This window comes from Eubalaena glacialis, chromosome 17 (genome assembly GCF_028564815.1).
Source record: "Eubalaena glacialis isolate mEubGla1 chromosome 17, mEubGla1.1.hap2.+ XY, whole genome shotgun sequence".
Taxonomy (NCBI): Eukaryota; Metazoa; Chordata; class Mammalia; order Artiodactyla; family Balaenidae; genus Eubalaena; species Eubalaena glacialis.
The window spans coordinates 5256395-5274090 of record NC_083732.1 but is presented as its reverse complement, the minus strand read 5'-3'; the positions used below and the strand labels follow the sequence as shown (position 1 = coordinate 5274090).

Sequence of the window (17696 nt, the reverse complement as noted above, 5' to 3'; positions counted from 1 at the left end):
ATAGCATTGAGCAGAGTTCCCTGTGCTCTGCAGCAGGTCCTTGTTGGGTATCCATTTTAAATATAGCCGTGTGTACATGCCAATCCCCAACTTGGGGAGCTTTTTAATCGCTCGTACCAGGGCCCCCTGCCAACCCGGCAATTCTGACTTAATAATCCCGGGTGCAGCTTGGGCATTGCAATTTTTAAACACCCCCTGGTGCTTCTCCTGCTAGGAATCCAGGTGCGCGAGGGGTCCCCGCGACAGAATCTCCAGCTCCTGCATCCGGCCGCCTGGGAAAAAAAAAAAAAGAGCACGCGCCCACACGGCGGGCGGGGCCCCCGGGCGCCCCACCCCCGCGCGGGCGCGGCCTCCCGCCCTTGGACGTGGTCTCAGGCGGCGCGGGGATAAATCCGGAGCCTCGCGAGGCTGAGAGCCAGTGACGCGGGACCCGCGGCGGAGCAGACGGACTTCTCGGCCGCAGCGAGGGCAGCGCGTACCGGGTGAGTAGCCGAGGCCCGCGGGCTGCGTTAAGGTCAAGGGGGGACGGCGGCTCGAGACGGCGCAGCCCGGGAGCCTGGGCGGCGGGGACGAGCGCGGGGGAGCGCCGCGAGCCCCCGAGGAGTGAGCTGGTGGCCTCCCGCCCCATCCCGGAGCAGCGCGGGGTTGATCCCTGGTCCCCTCGTCTTCTCCGGGGCATTCTGACCAGGTGCCCTGCTCCCCGCTGCTCTGTGCATCTGTCTGTCCCTCCCCAGCCATCCCCCCGCATTCACCCCATTCCGCCCCCCACCCCCCGGTACCAGGGCCGACTTGCGGCCGCGCCCTGGCCGGGGAAGCGGAAGTCACCTGTTCAGGCTGCACCACGTTAACTCAGCTTTTGGACCAAGGGGGTAAGCCATGGGATGGAGACACCGAAGAAGTCTTCAGCCTGATTAAATTTAATGCACATGCTCCCTGACTTCCTAAACTTTATACTAAAACAGAACCAGACGTTTACCTGGGTTCGTATGCATGCTCTAACCCTCTTTCTTTGGTATAGCTGAGGATCCGAAGTTCATATGCTAGCAGGAACACCAATCACAGCCCGAGCTATTATTTACTTTGCTGTCATGTGCCTGGCTGTCATGTGCCTGACAGCCTAACAAGCTGTCACTGTTTTGGCAAGGCTTCCACGTTATGGCGAGCGGGGGGTGGGGTGGTGGGTGGAGGGGTGTGTAACCTGGCGAGGGCTGAGATCCAGCCCAGCGCGACTCCTCTTGCCCCGACCCCACGCCACGCCCTCCTCTACCTCCTGGAGAGGGCTGCCCGCAGCAATGGGGACTTTTTTGTTTTTCCCCAATCTGCTCAGAAGTTTCCTACGGGGTAGTAGTGACCATACTACCCTCCTTTCCTTAATACCTGTATTAACCTCATTTAACTTGCTCACCTTCCCTCTTTCATAAATGTTGGCATGTACCCGTAGAATCCCCCTATTTAGATGAGGAAACTGAGGCAGAAGAGATGCAATAGTTTTTAGCAAGGATGCTGAGAAGTCAGTGGCAGATCCAGAATTCCAACCCAAACTTTAATCTCTAGACCTCGCTACCTGTGCAGGTACCCAGCAGACACCCTAAACCCCAAATGAGGGAGACCGCAGGATGCTAGGCTCTGGAGAACCTAGGAAGAATCTGCCAGGACAGGGATTAACAAGGGGCTTGTTTTAGGGCTTGCATCATGCCAGCACTGAGACAGCAGAACACCAAAGTCCAGAACCCAGTAACTTTCATGTCAGCCAGCACAGTGGTGAGGCTTCCGGCCACCCTTGTGGTGCTGGAGACACTGAGGAGAGAGGTGTCTCACCAGGGCAGAGATTATGGGAGGCTGCCCACCCCTTCAGCCCCAGGGACCAGCATCATACCTGGCCGGGGTCAGTGCTCAGTAAACATGATAATGAACTCAGCTGGCCTGCACGAACTAGCACAGGGAGCCTGGCTAAACCACACACATATTCTTCTGGTCCTCAGTCCCATCTGTAGAATGAGCCAAGAAACAACAGTTTAGGTCACAAGTTCCTAAGGGTCTGACCATGCTTCAAGCCGTCCTGTAGATGAATCTGTGAGAATTAGTCTGTCCTCAGCCAAGCTGCAAAGTAAGTGAAGAACCGCTTCACCTCACTAATGATGTCCATCTTCTGTCCTCATCCCCACCTCTCAAGTGACCACTCCATTCAGGGAAGCCTTCCACCCACAGCACAGTTTGCCCCTTCTCTCCTCATCCTGGAGGAAATAAGACCTTCCCTTCTTTCTCAGCTGGTTGTTAGTGAAGCATCTTATACACTCATTCTCACTAAAGTGTGAGTAACTGAGCCTTGTATGCGTTTGTCAAGGGGAGGCCTTTTATTCATTCAGCAAACCTACTGAGTGCCTTCCCGTGGGTCTGAGAAACAAGGTGACATTGTAAAGCACTTACTGCTGGCCAACACTGTGGTCACACGCACCGCAGACATTTTCATCCCATCTGCAAAACCACCCGAGGCCACAGGACCAGTAGAGGTGCGGAGACCGAGGCCCAAAGGGCCTTCGTGGGCCGCCCCAGGTTCCACAGCTAGGCAGGGGCAGGGCCTACCCATCTCCCACCGATATCCTACAATCACAGGGCCGAGTGGTAAGTGATCTGGCACGCGGGCCTCAGAGCATGGGGAAGGGGTACCGTGTGGTGACAGCAAGTCCAGGCGAAAGGTTTCGAACGTCTGGTTACTCCCCTCCAGGTACATTATACAAATAGGGTTTTACATTTTCCTCTTGAATCTCAGATTTTAAAGAACAACAGTGCAAATAAGAAAACAGAAACCTAAACGGAGGTAAAAATAAAACCAGAAGGGAGCAGTTACATCATAAACACCACATGGTCAAGACTTTGACTGTGAATAATCAGGACCTGTGATTATTATGAAGAAAGGTTAACTATGAGAAATACTGAACTTCTCCTTTGGGTTAAATCTGGGCACGTGTACAGTTCCTGGTTACTGAACATTTCTGTCACGTATAATGCTTAGCAGGCACGCAGATAGCGATGACCTTGCTGCTGTGAAGGCAAGTTGGCCGAGATGGTCCCTGTGGGTTCCCTCCCCTTTCTAAGTTCAGAGTCTGCTACCAGGAGAGATGTTTACATCACACTTCTTGGTTTCTTTCACTATTGCAGAAAGTATGAGCGCCACGGAGTAAGCAAGCTCAGAGGGAATGGATACCGAGGTCCTTATATGAGTCTCTCTTGCTTTATAGGTGTCAGCCAGAACATGCCGCCCAACCTGAACTCAGTCAAGAACTTGTTCGTTTTCTTAGGAAAATCAGTGTTTGCCCTTCTGGAGGTTATGGTTTTTACCTTAATCCCAAGGCCACAGAAGAGTGTTGCTGGTGAAATCGTACTTATAACAGGCTCTGGGAGTGGACTTGGAAGGCTCTTAGCCCTCAAATTTGCCCGCCTTGGATCGGTGCTTGTTCTCTGGGATGTCAGCCAGGAGGGGAATGAGGAGACCAGCAAGATGGCTCGGGAAGCTGGAGCCACAAAGGTTTATGCCTATACCTGTGATTGCAGCCGGAAGGAGGAAGTGTATAGAGTGGCCGATCAGGTAAACCTTGGGTGCTTGCTGTTTCCTATGGGTAGTGAGGATGCTACGTAAATTCTTTGACATCCATCAGTTTCTTTGTCTGTTTGCCTTCCTCAGTGCTGACGTGGCTCTCTCCCACATCCCTTTACTTTAAAAAATATTGGAGAGTGGGAATTAGGATTTTTGAGTTCTCACTGCGTGCGATACACCATGCTTAGCACCCTGTGTGAGTTGTATCACAATCCTGTGAAGTCAGGCCTCTTTATTATCTCCACATCACAAATAAGAAAATGGAAACTTAGGGCAGGTGAGTCGCTTACCTGCGAAACACAGGTAATAAGTAGCAGAGCTGCAGCTGGGACTTGAGTCTTTTAACTCTGAAGAACGCCCTCTAACCAGCGCGTGTGCCGGCTGTGCTGGCCCCCGTTACCGTGCGAGAGATGGGCCGTAGCACCCTTCTTTGAGGGTAAAGAAACTGAGAAACAGGGCTATTAAATAACCTGTTTGGGGTCACCGAGCTAGCACAGGAGCAAGGCAGGATGTGAACCCATATCTAGCCTCATTGTAAGTCCAGCTCTTCCCCCTGCCCCCAACAGAGCTTTCCATTAACGTGCATTTCTCTTAAGTGGTCGTATGAAAATCAGAATATTCCTCCTAAAGAATCAAGTGCAGCTGCTGCTTTGGCAATGACACAGACGCACTTAGAAAAAACGCTTTCAGGAAACCAGAGCTCCAATAGGCCAGCGGTAAGGGCGTTCTTAGCTCATGGAGGCACGTACCTGTTTGGTGGCTGCCTCTTTTCCCTGAGAAGGATTTCTCCGCCCGCTCACTGGCACGAGCGCTCCACACATCATTCTCTGCGGCTCTCAGAATTCCCCAGTTTAGCGAGAAGGAAGGAGGCAGACTGGCCTGTGGGAAGGTTCCTGCACAGCTTGTCGGCTCTAACCGGGATCCCCTTGCGGCTTCTCACCTCACTCCCTAGCGCAGGTCCCTGGCCAGGGAGTCTCTTTTGTTTTAAGTTTGTCTTTTGTCTTTACATTTTATACGTCCCTGACCACCACCGTCACCAATCGCAGGCTGCCCAGCAGAGTCTGGGGATCCAAACCTAACAAACTGGCATGGACTTGTGCAGGGACCACCCTTCAAAGCACAGGGGTGTTTGCTATGACCGCCCTCACAAAGTAAGCTCTTTGCACTTGGAGCGCCAATCGCCCGGCACATTGACTTCCACTGGCTCTGACTGACGTCTCCAGCCACTCTTAAGCAGTGACTGGTTCATATTTAAACACAAAAGACCTTAAGATATTGATACTATAAAGCAACCATTTCCACTTCTTGTTCTTGATAGACGAGAGGTACCAGAGAATTTTTTTCCCATAAAAAGGAGTAAACAAGGGGCAAACTTCCAGAGCCAGAAACTTTCTCGATTGCATCCTAAATTTCTCCCAGGCTATGGATCTCGTTGGCTAGTGGATACCCAGCACGTCAGCCTCCTTGCTGGGACCCAGGCCTTCTGCAACAGCAGATGAGGAAGGTGGCAGCCTCAGCCTGGCTTCAGTAGTACAGCCTCCCTGTGCCCAGCTGCCCCATCCTCATAGGTTCACCCCCATACGCGCACACCCACACGTGTGCACACAACACACACAGCTGGAGATGGAAGTGGTGCTGCAGCCAGTGGTGCCCTCTGATTCCGGGGGGACGGGGCCCCTGCTGTGCAACACAGATTACAGGAATGAAATTCAAAACACAAAGGCAGAGGGACAGCCGCAGCCCCTGCCGTCAAGCCTAGAAATTCCTGTTGCTCATTTCTGACAAAGGGCCTGGGTCACATGCTGAAGGTTTGCTCTAAGGGGAAGGCTCCAGCGGCGCTCCCAGAATTTTTATTCCTGAAGGTTATTGACACCTACTCTGGCCAGTGTGACAGCAGCAGACGGGGCCCCCTCTGATCCTCCTTTCACAGATCTTACACCTGAAAGTCTGTGTTGGGGAGAAGAGAACCAGCCAGCTGGTGAAAACGGGACGGACGGGTTCTGAGCTCAACGGTGTGTTTGAAACACACATGTGAATATCGTACACCCTCCGTTCCCTGCCCGCCCCCATCGCTGTGCGGGCCAGGTCGTGATTTATATGGCATGGCTGTCATGCCTGATGTGCCATCGCATTAATTAAAATGGTGTGCTGCTTACACATCATTTTAGCATAGGACCAAGTTACTAATCACTGAGTATAAGAGTAGCTCTACCTGTAGAAGGAAAGTAGCATTGCAGTGTTGGAACCATCATAGGACGGGAGGAAAATGAGTAGAGAGGCATCAGACTTAGATCTCTGATGCGCCATAAACTCTGCAAAGGAGATAAACATACTTTGTTTTTAGAGCGCATTAACTCAGTCTGAGTTAACAAGGACAGGGAGCATATAAAACTATGGGGAAGTGAAGCTGGATGATGTAAGGAATTACAGGCATACCTCGTTTCATTGCACTTCAAAGGTACTGTGTTGTTTTTTTTTACCATTTGAAGGTTTTTAACAAATTGAAGGTTTGTGGCAGCCCTGCCTTGAGCAACAGTGTTGTCACCATTTTTCCACCATTTGCTCACTTCCTGTCTCGGGGTCACATTCTGGTAATTCTCACAGTATTTCACACTTTTTCATCATTATTATGTCTGTTCTGGTAATCTGTGATCAGTGATCTTTGTTACTACGATAATTCACTGAAGGCTCAGATGATGGTTAGTATTTTTAGCAAAAAAAAATTTTTAATTAAGGCAACTTGTCTCTTAGACATAATCCTATTGCACACTTAATAGACTACAGTATAGTGTAAACATAACTTTTATATGCACTGGGAAACCGAAAAATTCGTGTGACTTTGCTTTATTGCGGTATTTGCTTTACTGCGGAGGTCTGGAACCGAAGCTGAAGTATCTCCAAGGTCTGCCTGTGCTGCACTGGTGGTGTTGTTCTCCTTATTCAATTCAGGTTAAGAAAGAAGTTGGAGACGTTTCAATCCTCATCAACAATGCCGGAATCGTAACAGGCAGAAAGTTCCTCGACTGCCCAGATGAGCTTATGGAAAAGTCTATCGATGTGAATTTCAAAGCACATTTATGGGTAATTATTTTTTCTTCTCATTATAAAGTTACTCTGTCATTTTAAAGTGCCTTCCTCTTGTTCTCTTACAGTAGTATTGGTCTCTAAATAAAGCACAGACTTCTTAATTCTAGCTTGAGCTGTCCTCTCCTGATCCAACTTAACCTACACCTCCCAGCGCCTCTGCTCAGAGAATCCTACAAAGACACAACTGTCCTCTCCTCCTGTCATAATCATGAACTGAAGGCCAGCCTGTGTCAGGTACTATCCCAGGCACCTCATGAAGAAGCCTTAAAACAGCCCAGTGAGACAAGGGACCATAGAAGTTAAAAGTGACCGTGCTTAGACATGACCAGGTGACCTTATCATTTCCCTAAGAGAGTTCCTGGCTAGAACTCTCTTGAAGTGAAAGGAGGCGTGATTAACAAGCAAGCATCAATCAGGTCTGTTCAGGGCAAACCAAGACACACGGTCACCTTACTCGGTACCTAACCAGGGAAAGGAGAGTTCCCACCAGTCCCACCTGGTGACTACGTGGCTTGAACATTGAGGCACAGCCCTGACTTCCAAGGCGACGTGCCCACATTCAAGCTGCGTCTTCCTGGCCTTTGCAAAGACCAGTCACAGCTTCCCCAGCAACACACGTGCCCTCGTTCTGCCCCCGGCCCCGGCCCTTGCTCACAGCCCGTCCCCCAGACCAGCTCTCTCCATCGGGGAGTGAGAGTTTGCTGGGCATTTCCGAGACCCCCTCCATTCTCCCCACGCCAACCTCAGGGGCTCCTGCCCAGCTCTCCTGTGACAGCCTTCACATGCCATTTGGAGTTTGTAGGTTTTGTGTCCCCGGTTTCACCAAAAACGTAATGCTGCTGGTGGTAGTTTCAGCGTTCCGTATAGTTTTGGGGAGAAAGATGGAAAGATTCCGAGCTAAGGGGCTACCGAGTTCCTTCAGGAACGACTGCAAGTGATTGATGTTGTCTTGTTGCAAACACCCCGCTCCTTCTCGAGACAGAAGTTAGAATGTACGGTCAGCATGAAGATGAGGGCGTCGTCTCCTAAGTGTCCGCTTCCGGGGCTTTGTGTTCCTTCCCCGCCGCTGTCCGCGTCTCCATCCTGGTCTCCTCTTTCTCTCTCCCCTGCTGGTTGCTCCTGAGCTTCTGGCGTTGCCCTGGCCCCTGTCATCCCCTCGAGTCCTCACACTGTACACTCTTCCCAGGCGAGTTCGCAAACGCCCTTTGAGCACCTGCCCGGAGCAGGCACGTGACTGCTGAGGGTCAGAGAGCTCATGGTGACCGTGCTCCCAAGGGGCGTGTCCCACGGAGCAGTGACGCCCCTCGTCATGGACCGTCGGAACTCAGGATGCCGTCGGAACTCAGGATGCCGTGGGTCACGCTGAGTTGTTGGCGCCTCTTTGACTTTCCGCTTCTCTCTCTCTCTGTCTTTCTCTCTGTTAGTTTCTCTCTGAAACTCATTGAGATGCAGACAAAGGTTGTTTGACTGTTATTAGAGATCCCTTTTCTCATATTTATTCATATTATTCCTATTTGAAAATATGAATATAAATTTATTTCATGTAAATATGCAACTATCCATATTTGATTCATTATTCCTTTGTTGCAGAATACATGTCCCAAAATTTATTTCTCTTTTACCTTTTTTTCCCAGGTCCCACAGGGAAGGTGAAGGTATTCTATATAATACATACTGAGACACAGTGTGTGTCTCCTCTGTCTAACAGATATTCTCCTTTCTGACATGGAATAAAAATAAGAAACCATTATTCAAAGAAGTATAGATGAGTTTAGAAATAAAGTGATATTTTGAAACTGAAGCCAGCAGCCACATGTCCTGTGAACAATGTTCAGGAAAAATTTGAAATTCAAATATAAGCCCAGGGAGGAAAAAAGGCACCATGAATCGAAATAATCATATCCTTGAGTGCTCTTATTGGTTTGTGGATTGTGGCTGCCACAACTAAGAGTTTCCTATACTGCTTCAATTATTGTCTTAATATTGTGTTTTTAAAAGTCAAATATGAGCAAAATATAAGTCTGAATAAGTTATTTTTAATAATATTGGAATTGCCGTCAGGAAAGCACTGATACAGGTTAAACAAGTTAAGGTGGTTATTTCCCAGATGTTTAACTTTGAATATCCCAGTGCCTTCAGGTATGTTTTTGAGCTTAAACATTTTTTTTCAATCACAGTGATCATATAAACATCTGAAAAAAATATAAAATGTGGCATAAAATGTTAAACATTTTACCTTGATCTTCTTAGACTTATAAAGCCTTTCTACCTGCTATGATCGCTAATGACCATGGACATCTGGTCTGCATTTCAAGTACAGCTGGATTAATTGGAGTAAATGGGCTGGCCGGTAAGAGAAATGTGATATTTCACAATTGCAAAGTTTCTTGTAACTTTAACTTGAGTAATAGCTCTGAATAATCATCACTGACCTTATGCACTAATAATAAAGGATAGTAGATGAAGAGGGATATTCAGTAAGGGAAGTGGTTGAGAACTTCATGGTCCAGCAAAATCACCCAGCAGTTTATACTTACACGAAGTTGAACTATGCACTTCGGAAGCACTAGGTCTTAGGCAATCCTTTGGGTTTAAAAAAAGAGAAAGAGAGACCCTAGTGATAAATTTCTTACACAAGGTATCAGCTTAGTCACCGTCCCCCAGAACTCCCCCGGCACTGTTATCAGGATGATAAGGGGACCCTCATCCCTCCTAAGTTTCCATTAAGTGGTCTCCCCTAGCCGTGAGTTTAGAGAAAATGTCTTCACCCCAGGAAACCTAAAATTAGCCTCTTTGCTTTTCCATTGGTTGGAAACTGGCAGGAACTTGTTGTGACTCCCATTTCCCTGGCAACTGACTTGACATTAGCAGTGGGGAGGGGGCAAAGACGTACGCCAAGGTCTTCGGTGAAGGCGGCCCACTGGGGAGCTGGTTCTAGGAGGAGCGGACGTCCTGTCCCTCCTGGAGGCTCACCCACCGGAACCCTAACTGCAGCACTCAGTAGCGGACGGCCCAGCCGGCCGACTGGGCCCCGCCTAGTGCTTTCGAGCTGAGCAGTGTGGTTCAAGGTTCACAACACTAGTCTCAGCAGATACGTCTCAGCTACGTGGATAGGTTTCCGGAACCACCCATCGCCCAAAATATTAGCAGTCTGTACACATCTCCCTGTGCCCTGGATTTCCCTTCCTCTGTCCTCCTTAGAATTCATCAGGTGTTATTATTACCTCTCTCTCGTACATCTGAGAAATCACGGGTCTTTGAAATAATACGAGTGTACTTACAACTCCTCTTAATCCTTTTCCTGGACACAACATCTCTGTCTTCAGACGGACGTCTCTCCCACCCGTGCTCCCCTTAGGAACAAGTGTAAGCCTTTTGAGTTCCCGCGGGGTGAGTGGTGGCTCCCCTGTGTCAGAACCTCAGGTATGCTCCTTAGAATGCAGATTCCCTGGCCCTGGGCCGTACCCACACCTCCTCATCTCGGGGGTCGAGGAGCTCAGAGAGCTGCATTTCTACCAAACGACTCAGATGATCCCAGAAGCTGCTCAGGACCCCCCCCCTCCCCGCCCCTCCTTCTGTCGGCTTCCCCACCGTCTTGGGCAGCCCACACCCGGCACGTGCGGCCTGGATCTTGCCAGCTGGGGGAGCTGCTTCCCACCGGAGCCAGGAAGTGTGCGTCACGTGAGGCACAGGGAAGGATAAGTCCACCTAGACTCCTCTTCTTCTGCCCACGTTTCCATTTAGCAAATTGAATATTCAGGTGTTTACTTGAAGTGAGTGTAACTGAGGACAGAGAGCTCAAAGCTGACACGAATACCAGTTTCCCCTCCCCCTGCATTTGAAGCTGCTTGAGCAGTTGAGGTGGAAGGGACAGAGCCCTTTGCTTTTCTTCTGGAAGTGGAAGAATTAGAGTTGGAAGAAAGTTTGATCTGAGTATCCTGGCCCACACTGATCTCCATTGCCTAGACTCCCACTTGACCTATTATTTTATTTCTCCTTTTGTGCGTCTTCCTGCCCCGACTGGGCTGCAGTTCTGTGGGACAGGGACAGGACGCACATCTTGTGCCCCATGTCACGGCTGGCAGAGTGTCTGACCACCACTAACACGGGAGTAAAGGCCAGCTGTGTGACCCGCCCCTCAGGAGGCTCCCCGCAGCCCTGCTTCTCCGCAAATCCACGTGGCCATTGTATTCTGACCTTGAGGTGACCGTGGTCCTTCCCACTCACTCCTCGCCCCTTCCAGGTGGAGCAGACCAAGATCAGACAGAATAAGAACTCTGAAATTGCTGTCCCATTCTCTGTTGGTATTCGTGTTACGAGGAAACCTTAATGTAATGACATTTTAAAACTTTACGCTATACATTAGCATCGTTTGTCTTTTTTCAGATTATTGTGCAACTAAATTTGCAGCCTTTGGATTTGCTGAATCGGTATTTATGGAAACATTTGCCAAGAAACAAAATGGGATCAAAACCACTATTGTGTGCCCATTTTTTATCAACACTGGAATGTTTGACGGTTGTACTACTGGGTAAGCATGTCCTTTGATTTCAAAGAAACTATGTTTTGAAAAATGATTGGCCATCCATTTTATTTTGTTCTATCTGTTTTCTAAAGTTGTTTAAAAAGATCTTTCCAGCATGCAGCCTGATTCATAAATGGTTTCAGAATTTCTTTCCTCAAATGCGGTTGTGTTTAAGATACTGGGTTTAAAAGCAATGGGTTATCAAGGCTGTATCCAAGTTGCAGCCACCCTGCGGCCCAGACCTCCTCCCCCATCTCCTCGGCACTCCCATCGCACCCCCTTTCTGCCACCTGACTCCATCCTGCCTTCATCCCTGATTCCACAGAAGGACCAGAAATTGTTGAAGGGGCATAAATACCCAGTCTGCACTCATGAGATGACAGGCAGGTAGTTTTCTTTTCTTTCTTTTTTTGTTTTTTTTTTGTTAAATATTTATTTATGTATGTATTTGGCTGCTCCAGGTCTTAGCTGCGGCATGCATGTAGGATCTAGTTCCCTGACCAGGGATCAAACCCGGGCCCCCTGCATTGGGAGCATGGAGTCTTAACCACTGGACTGCCAGGGAAGTCCCGGCAGTGATTTCTCAAAGACTTGCTTTACAACATTTAGACCATTCATTTAATATGGTTTCACATATGTGCATATTGTAACATCAGTGTATTAATTAGAATCATTTTCCATTTCGAATCCTAGTTATGCTATTATTTGCCAGGTCGATAATAAGGAAGTAAGTATAGAAAAAGATCAAATCTGGCAAGGAAAGAAGCAAATAAATGATAATGTCTTACAACTGTTTTATCCTATTTTTAAGAATTGCTTTTATTAATTTCTTAATATGTGGCTTTTTTTTTTTTTTTTTTTGACCCCCTAGCTGTCCTTTTCTGTTACCGATTCTGGAACCAGAATATGCAGCCAGGAAGATAGTAGATGCTATCCTGCAAGACAAACCGTACTTATATATGCCAAGATTTATGTACTTCATAGTGTTTTTAAAAAGGTAACAGTATCTGCTTCTTTTACTTCTGTAATGTGTCAATCGTATCAACAAATTACTCCAGATCCTACAGAGAGGAGCCACTTAAAAAATACCTGTTAAATGAATGAATTTTGATCCCTTGATTGTGCCCATTTGCTGACACAGTCTCAAATTTGCATACTTGCAGTGTTTCCCGTGAGTCAGAAAATGGAGGTTACATTTACTTTCATAGGCTGTTAGTTCTGGGCCCAGATGGGGAGATACCTGCATAGGTCCTGAGAAGGCTTTGGAAACCCGAAGAAGTTCAGTGACAGGGAACCACATCACACACTCCTTCAAATATCCATTCAGTCATCATTAGAGTGGCTAGTGTGTGCCATGCTCTGTTGGCCATCCCAGGATCTGGGTTACAGCAAAGAACAAGAGAGACAAGAGTCCCTGCTCTCATTGGATATTCTCTTCTCGGGGGGGCTGGTGGAGGGAACAAACAAACAAAAAAGTGAAGTAAAAGAAAGATATTCTGGGCGGTCATAAGTGCTATGAAGGAAATACAAAGCAGGAGAAGATGATCCCAGAGCAGGAGGTGGAAGAGTGCACGTCAGGATTTAATTGTCAGTATGGTCCTCACGGGGGTCTCATGGGGAAGGGTAACATTTGACCAGAGACCTGAAGCCGGGGAGGGCAGGAACCACCTGGATATCTTGGGCTGCCCTCGGAGGTACGATGAGCACAGGGCCGTTTTCTTCACCCCACTCCTAGGACAAGTCTCCGGTGTGTTTACTGTGCCTCTCCTCACCCTGCAGTGTGAACATCAGGACGGACGGGGTCAGAGTGTCAGGAGGGGTGAGCGGGGTGGAGAAGATGAACAGTCTTAATTGGGTCATGCCAAAGCTCGGAGGAGCTATTGCATCTAATCCTCCCAGTGGTCCCAGAAAGAAAGAGTGATGACCTCTTTTGACAGTGGAAGGAACTGAGTCTCCATAGGCCAGTAACACTGCGAGTGACAGAACTAGGATGCAAGCCAGGCTCACGACTCCACAGGACTTCACGGCTTCCTATCCATCATTACAGAGTGTGGTGAGGCCTTGGAGACTGAATAATGTAAATAAAGCAAGGAGAGATACAGAGACCCTGGGCCAGTGTCCTCCCACGTGGTGGACAAGCCCTGAGTGACCATGAGGCAGGGACATTCAGGTGGGAGTGTGTGAATGACTTCTTCTGCAACAAGTCAGTGGCCCTGCTTTTCAGCGGAGCCAGTGAAGATGCTTTCATGAATTATAACCAGGAAAATTCACTCTTGTGTTCTCTTTAGTTTCTTGCCCCTCAAGCTTGGAATGCTTTTGGCTGAGTATATGGGTATCTTTAATTCAATGGATGGCTTCTCTGGCCATAAGAAGAAAGACTGAAGACCAACTCTGGCTGATGTCACCTGATGCCCAAAGTTACATAATGTGTGTTTCAATGAAGAAGTGTCTTTGTCCGACAGAATGTATCTGGAAACCACAAGTTCTTCGTCTGCTGTCCGGACTAGTATTTTCAACCAATGCCTTTGAACATAATGTTGTGTACTGCTTTTTGGTTGAGTATTTTAAATTAAAAAAAAGAAAAAAAACAGCCCACTTTTGTCATTTGCTTGCAACAGATGTGAAAGTGAGATAACCCTCTCTCTCGTGAACTGCCTTTCGCTTTGGTCTTTGGGGAGCTGGCTCAAATGGGGCTGGCTGTGGCTGAGCCCGCGCTGGGCAGCGGAGATGAGGGCTGATGGGTGAGAGCTGAACTGGGTGCCCTCTCTCCAGAGGACACAGAGCTCTGGATTCCCCATTGCCCTGCTCTCAGCCCCGGCCTTGTTGAAACTGTGCCGCCTGGTGTAGAAAGGCCAGCCTCCCATGTCCCCCTCTGCACAGTAGCCACACAAATGCTTGCTTCTACAGCCCTGGGTATCCTGCTGAGGGTACACCAGGGCCACTGTGTCGGGGAGCCTTCCTGCACATTCCCTGGGTGACCCAAGGGGCAGTGATTCTAGACCACACTCTAAATAGGGTCACATTTCTTTCCTAGAAGAGATTCAAGAATGGTTGCTTCTTACCCTGAAGAAATGATATTCTACTGAGTTAGATGACCTGTTCCCTATTAAGCCAGAAATCATATTCATGTGGGTAATTTCAAGTGCTTCATTTAGTATTTCAAGTTGGGGTTCTTGTGAGGTATTTTTATCACAGAATGAAAAATTTTATCCATTTGCATTCCTCAGGGCTGCCTTCATTTCAGATCTCTTGTATGCTTACGGTTTAATCAACTGGCCAACTCTTTTCATGCTTTGGAGATTAACTATAAAAGCAAGATTAAGAGAAACACGTTAATTACCGTATCCCTGGAGCTCCTTCCCAGGCTGGTGGGAGCGCCTGCCTTGCAAGAGAAAGAGCAGCCTTTGTCTCTTCCCATCCTTTGGTGGAGCGCGGGAAGGGATGAGAAGTATCCTGGAAGACCCTGTGAGAGTCAAAAGAAATGAGAGTTTGAATATCTTGGGGGTAAGATTCTCTTAGAGGAGCGACCATCTCAGGGAATGCGGCATCTGGGATTCATTGTGGACTGATTTCTCTTGAGCTTCCTGCGTGGCTCCGACAGCTCCGCCCCTGTATTTCCTTTCCCTTCAGAAAGCCTTTTAAAAAAACTCCTTTTGTGATCCTAAAAACGATAGCTCATATTTATCGCGCCTGGCACGAAGCTAAGCGCTTTACACACGTTATTTCATTAAACCAGAATCATGAAGGTATTTGGCGTATGCCGAAGAAGAAAAGGCGTTTTATTTCGCGAGGGTGACACCCTTCTCAACCGGAGACGTGCATTCAGAGGATCAAAGGCCCGCTTACACCAACCAACTCATGCTCCAAATCCTTGGTTAACAAGGTTAATTAAGAGAGAGGCACAATATTGCTCCTATATTACAATTCCAAAAGCGTGTATTCTAGGGGCCTATCTATTTAGTTGAAGAATCAAGAAGAGACTCTCAGGGGATTTTGTAGAACAAAGGTCTGGGGCAGAGTGGGCACCACCACATCGTAACAGCGTTAACAGCAATTATTTCTAATTGGAGTGCATCTGGGCTGGACAACTACAAAGGCCTGAAATTTAATTGTGGTTTTACAGTACCCATACAATTGTCTAAGTGAATTCAGATTTATTTGAAGCGTTCACAGGAGAAGAGACCACATGTAAATTAGAGGATTCTAGAGGGTAACAAATAACAAGCTGATTTAATACCACAGGGGAGCAAGTGTCCTCAGTGTGTGTTTCCGAGCAGCTTCCATCTGAAATTTAATCCTAATGAAGCCATGATCAAGAGCCCAACACCTAAGGAGGCCTTAAGACTGGAAAGGCTGGAAAACAAGGGCTGTCCCCAGAAGTGGGCACCCTGCCCTCCAGATGGCATCATCCTGTAGTTGGCACGCTGCTCAAGAATAAGGAAGAACGCTTGGTATTAGAAGGAGTTTGGCTGGGGAAAACATGTGACCATGGTTTTGGGGGGTTTGGGGGGCTTGGTTTTTACATTGTGATGTTGTATTAGTTAGCTCAGGCTGCCGTGACAAAATACCACAGACTGGGGGGCTTAAACAACAAACGTTTATTTTCTCACAGTTCTGAAGGCTGGGAAGGGCAAGATCAAGGTGCCAGCTGGTTCAGTTTCTGGTGAGGGCTCTTCCTGGCTTGCGGTCAGCCCTCTTCTCACTGTGTTCTCACGTGGCCTTTCTTCCATGTGTGGCCATGGAGAGAGAGATCATGCTCTTCCTCTTCCTATAAGGGCACTAACCCTATCACGAGGGCTCAACCCTCATGACCTAATTGACCCTAGTTACCTCCCCAAGGCTCCACCTCCAAATATCATCACACTAGGAGTCAGGGCTTCAAACACCACATCCTATCAGCCAGAATTAGTCACATGACTAAACCAGCCTGCAATGGATGCTAAGTGTGGTCCCCGTTTTGCCCTGAATGAACAAGCTAAAGATCAGGGGTTATATCACTGTAGAAAAGGATAAAAACAGGTGTTGGTGTCAACTTACAGTTCTGTCACAGCCTGCTTCCCTAAATATCTATGTATCCTCTTATCAGATGGAACCCACAGACCCACTCCACCTCAAAGCCCTTCCCACTCACTGCATGTCTTGCAAAGTCCAGAACTTTGCTCTGTCCTGGCTCTGCTCTGTTACTGGCATCTATGCCCTGCCTCTCTCTCTTCCCCCGTCCCTCCCCATCTAGTAAAGACTCACTTGGGGCCATCTGAAGCATAGCTTTAGGGGAAAAACCTATCATTTGATGATTGCTACTGTGCTGGATACCATGTCTGGCAAACAGCCTTTAATGGAAGGTGCTGGAAAAAGGCTTAGGACCACAGTCCTACTCTGCTAAGGCCATTGTCCGGAATCCACACTTCCAAGGGCTTCTCATCAGACACAGAGGGTGTTGGCTGTTTCAACCATCCGAGGCTCTAGATTGTAGGTAGAGAGGGCCTCCTGGAACAGACTTTTATTCCCTCACACCTCCGTTTGCACATGGGTGCTCTCCAGCCTGGGTTCAACTCTGGGAGGCTCCACTTAAAGCAGCAGAAACATCCAAGTCATAGCAAAATTCTGAATTTGTCTTACCTTTTCCCCTCATGCTACAATCTCCCTCAGCAGGTGACAGAGCTTTCAAGGTAGAGTAAGGTCAATTTGAACTAAATGTTTCCACTGCCAAACACGGATCACCGGATTTCTAGTCCGTACGATTCTGAGCCCTTGCCACCTCCCACCTGAGAACTTGAACTTACACCACATCTTTTCATTTCTGCCATATGCAGTGCTGCTCGACAAGGTACTGAGTTCTATATTAATTTAAAAATGATGTTCAGCTGTAATAATGATCGTAAATAACAGTGAGGTAGAAACTATGAGTGTGTTCTCTCTGTTGTGTGGAAGTCCAGAGGTGAGTGGACGATGCCTTCCCTGCTGGTTCCGCTCTATGAAGTTCCAGGGACCTGGGCTACGGACAGCTCCTCACTCGGCCATCCCTGCAGTGTGGCCACCACCATCACCGCCAAGATGGCAGCCATCATAGAACCTTCCAGGCAGCAGATGTAGGAAGGGGTAAGGATGAAAATGACATAGGCACCAATTTGCCTTTTAAGGGTATTTCTAGAAACAGCCACACAACACTCTCTTCAAACATTATTAGTCAGATGCAAGTGAGACTGGGGATTGTAGCTTTTATTACAGCAGCCATGACTCCATCTAATAACGGCAGAGATTTCTAAACGTGGGAAAATGGGCATTAGTAATCTTGGCCACAGGCGCTCCCAAGTCATAGAAGAGGATTCGAATCAGTTTAGTTATGCAACTTAGGTCAAGTGATTTGAACTTTCTGAAACCCTTTTCCAATTCTGCAAATGACTGTAATTCCTCTTTTGACTGTTACAAGGATTAAATGAGTTGACAGTGATAAAATGCCTAATGTAGGGTCTGGTACATACCAACACT

At 48.0% G+C, this 17696-nt stretch overlaps 1 protein-coding gene across 1 annotated transcript; it reads left to right on the top strand.

The window, feature by feature from the left end:
* Positions 1-370: 370 nt before the first annotated feature.
* On the top strand, positions 371-13799 carry LOC133076774 (epidermal retinol dehydrogenase 2-like). Its single transcript, XM_061171335.1, has 7 exons — positions 371-482; positions 3240-3586; positions 6545-6676; positions 8933-9032; positions 11069-11213; positions 12079-12204; positions 13496-13799. The coding sequence occupies exons 2-7, from the start codon at positions 3254-3256 to the stop codon at positions 13587-13589; spliced, it is 930 nt and encodes a 309-aa protein (XP_061027318.1). The 5' UTR covers positions 371-482; positions 3240-3253; the 3' UTR covers positions 13590-13799.
* The last annotated feature ends 3897 nt before the right edge of the window (positions 13800-17696 follow it).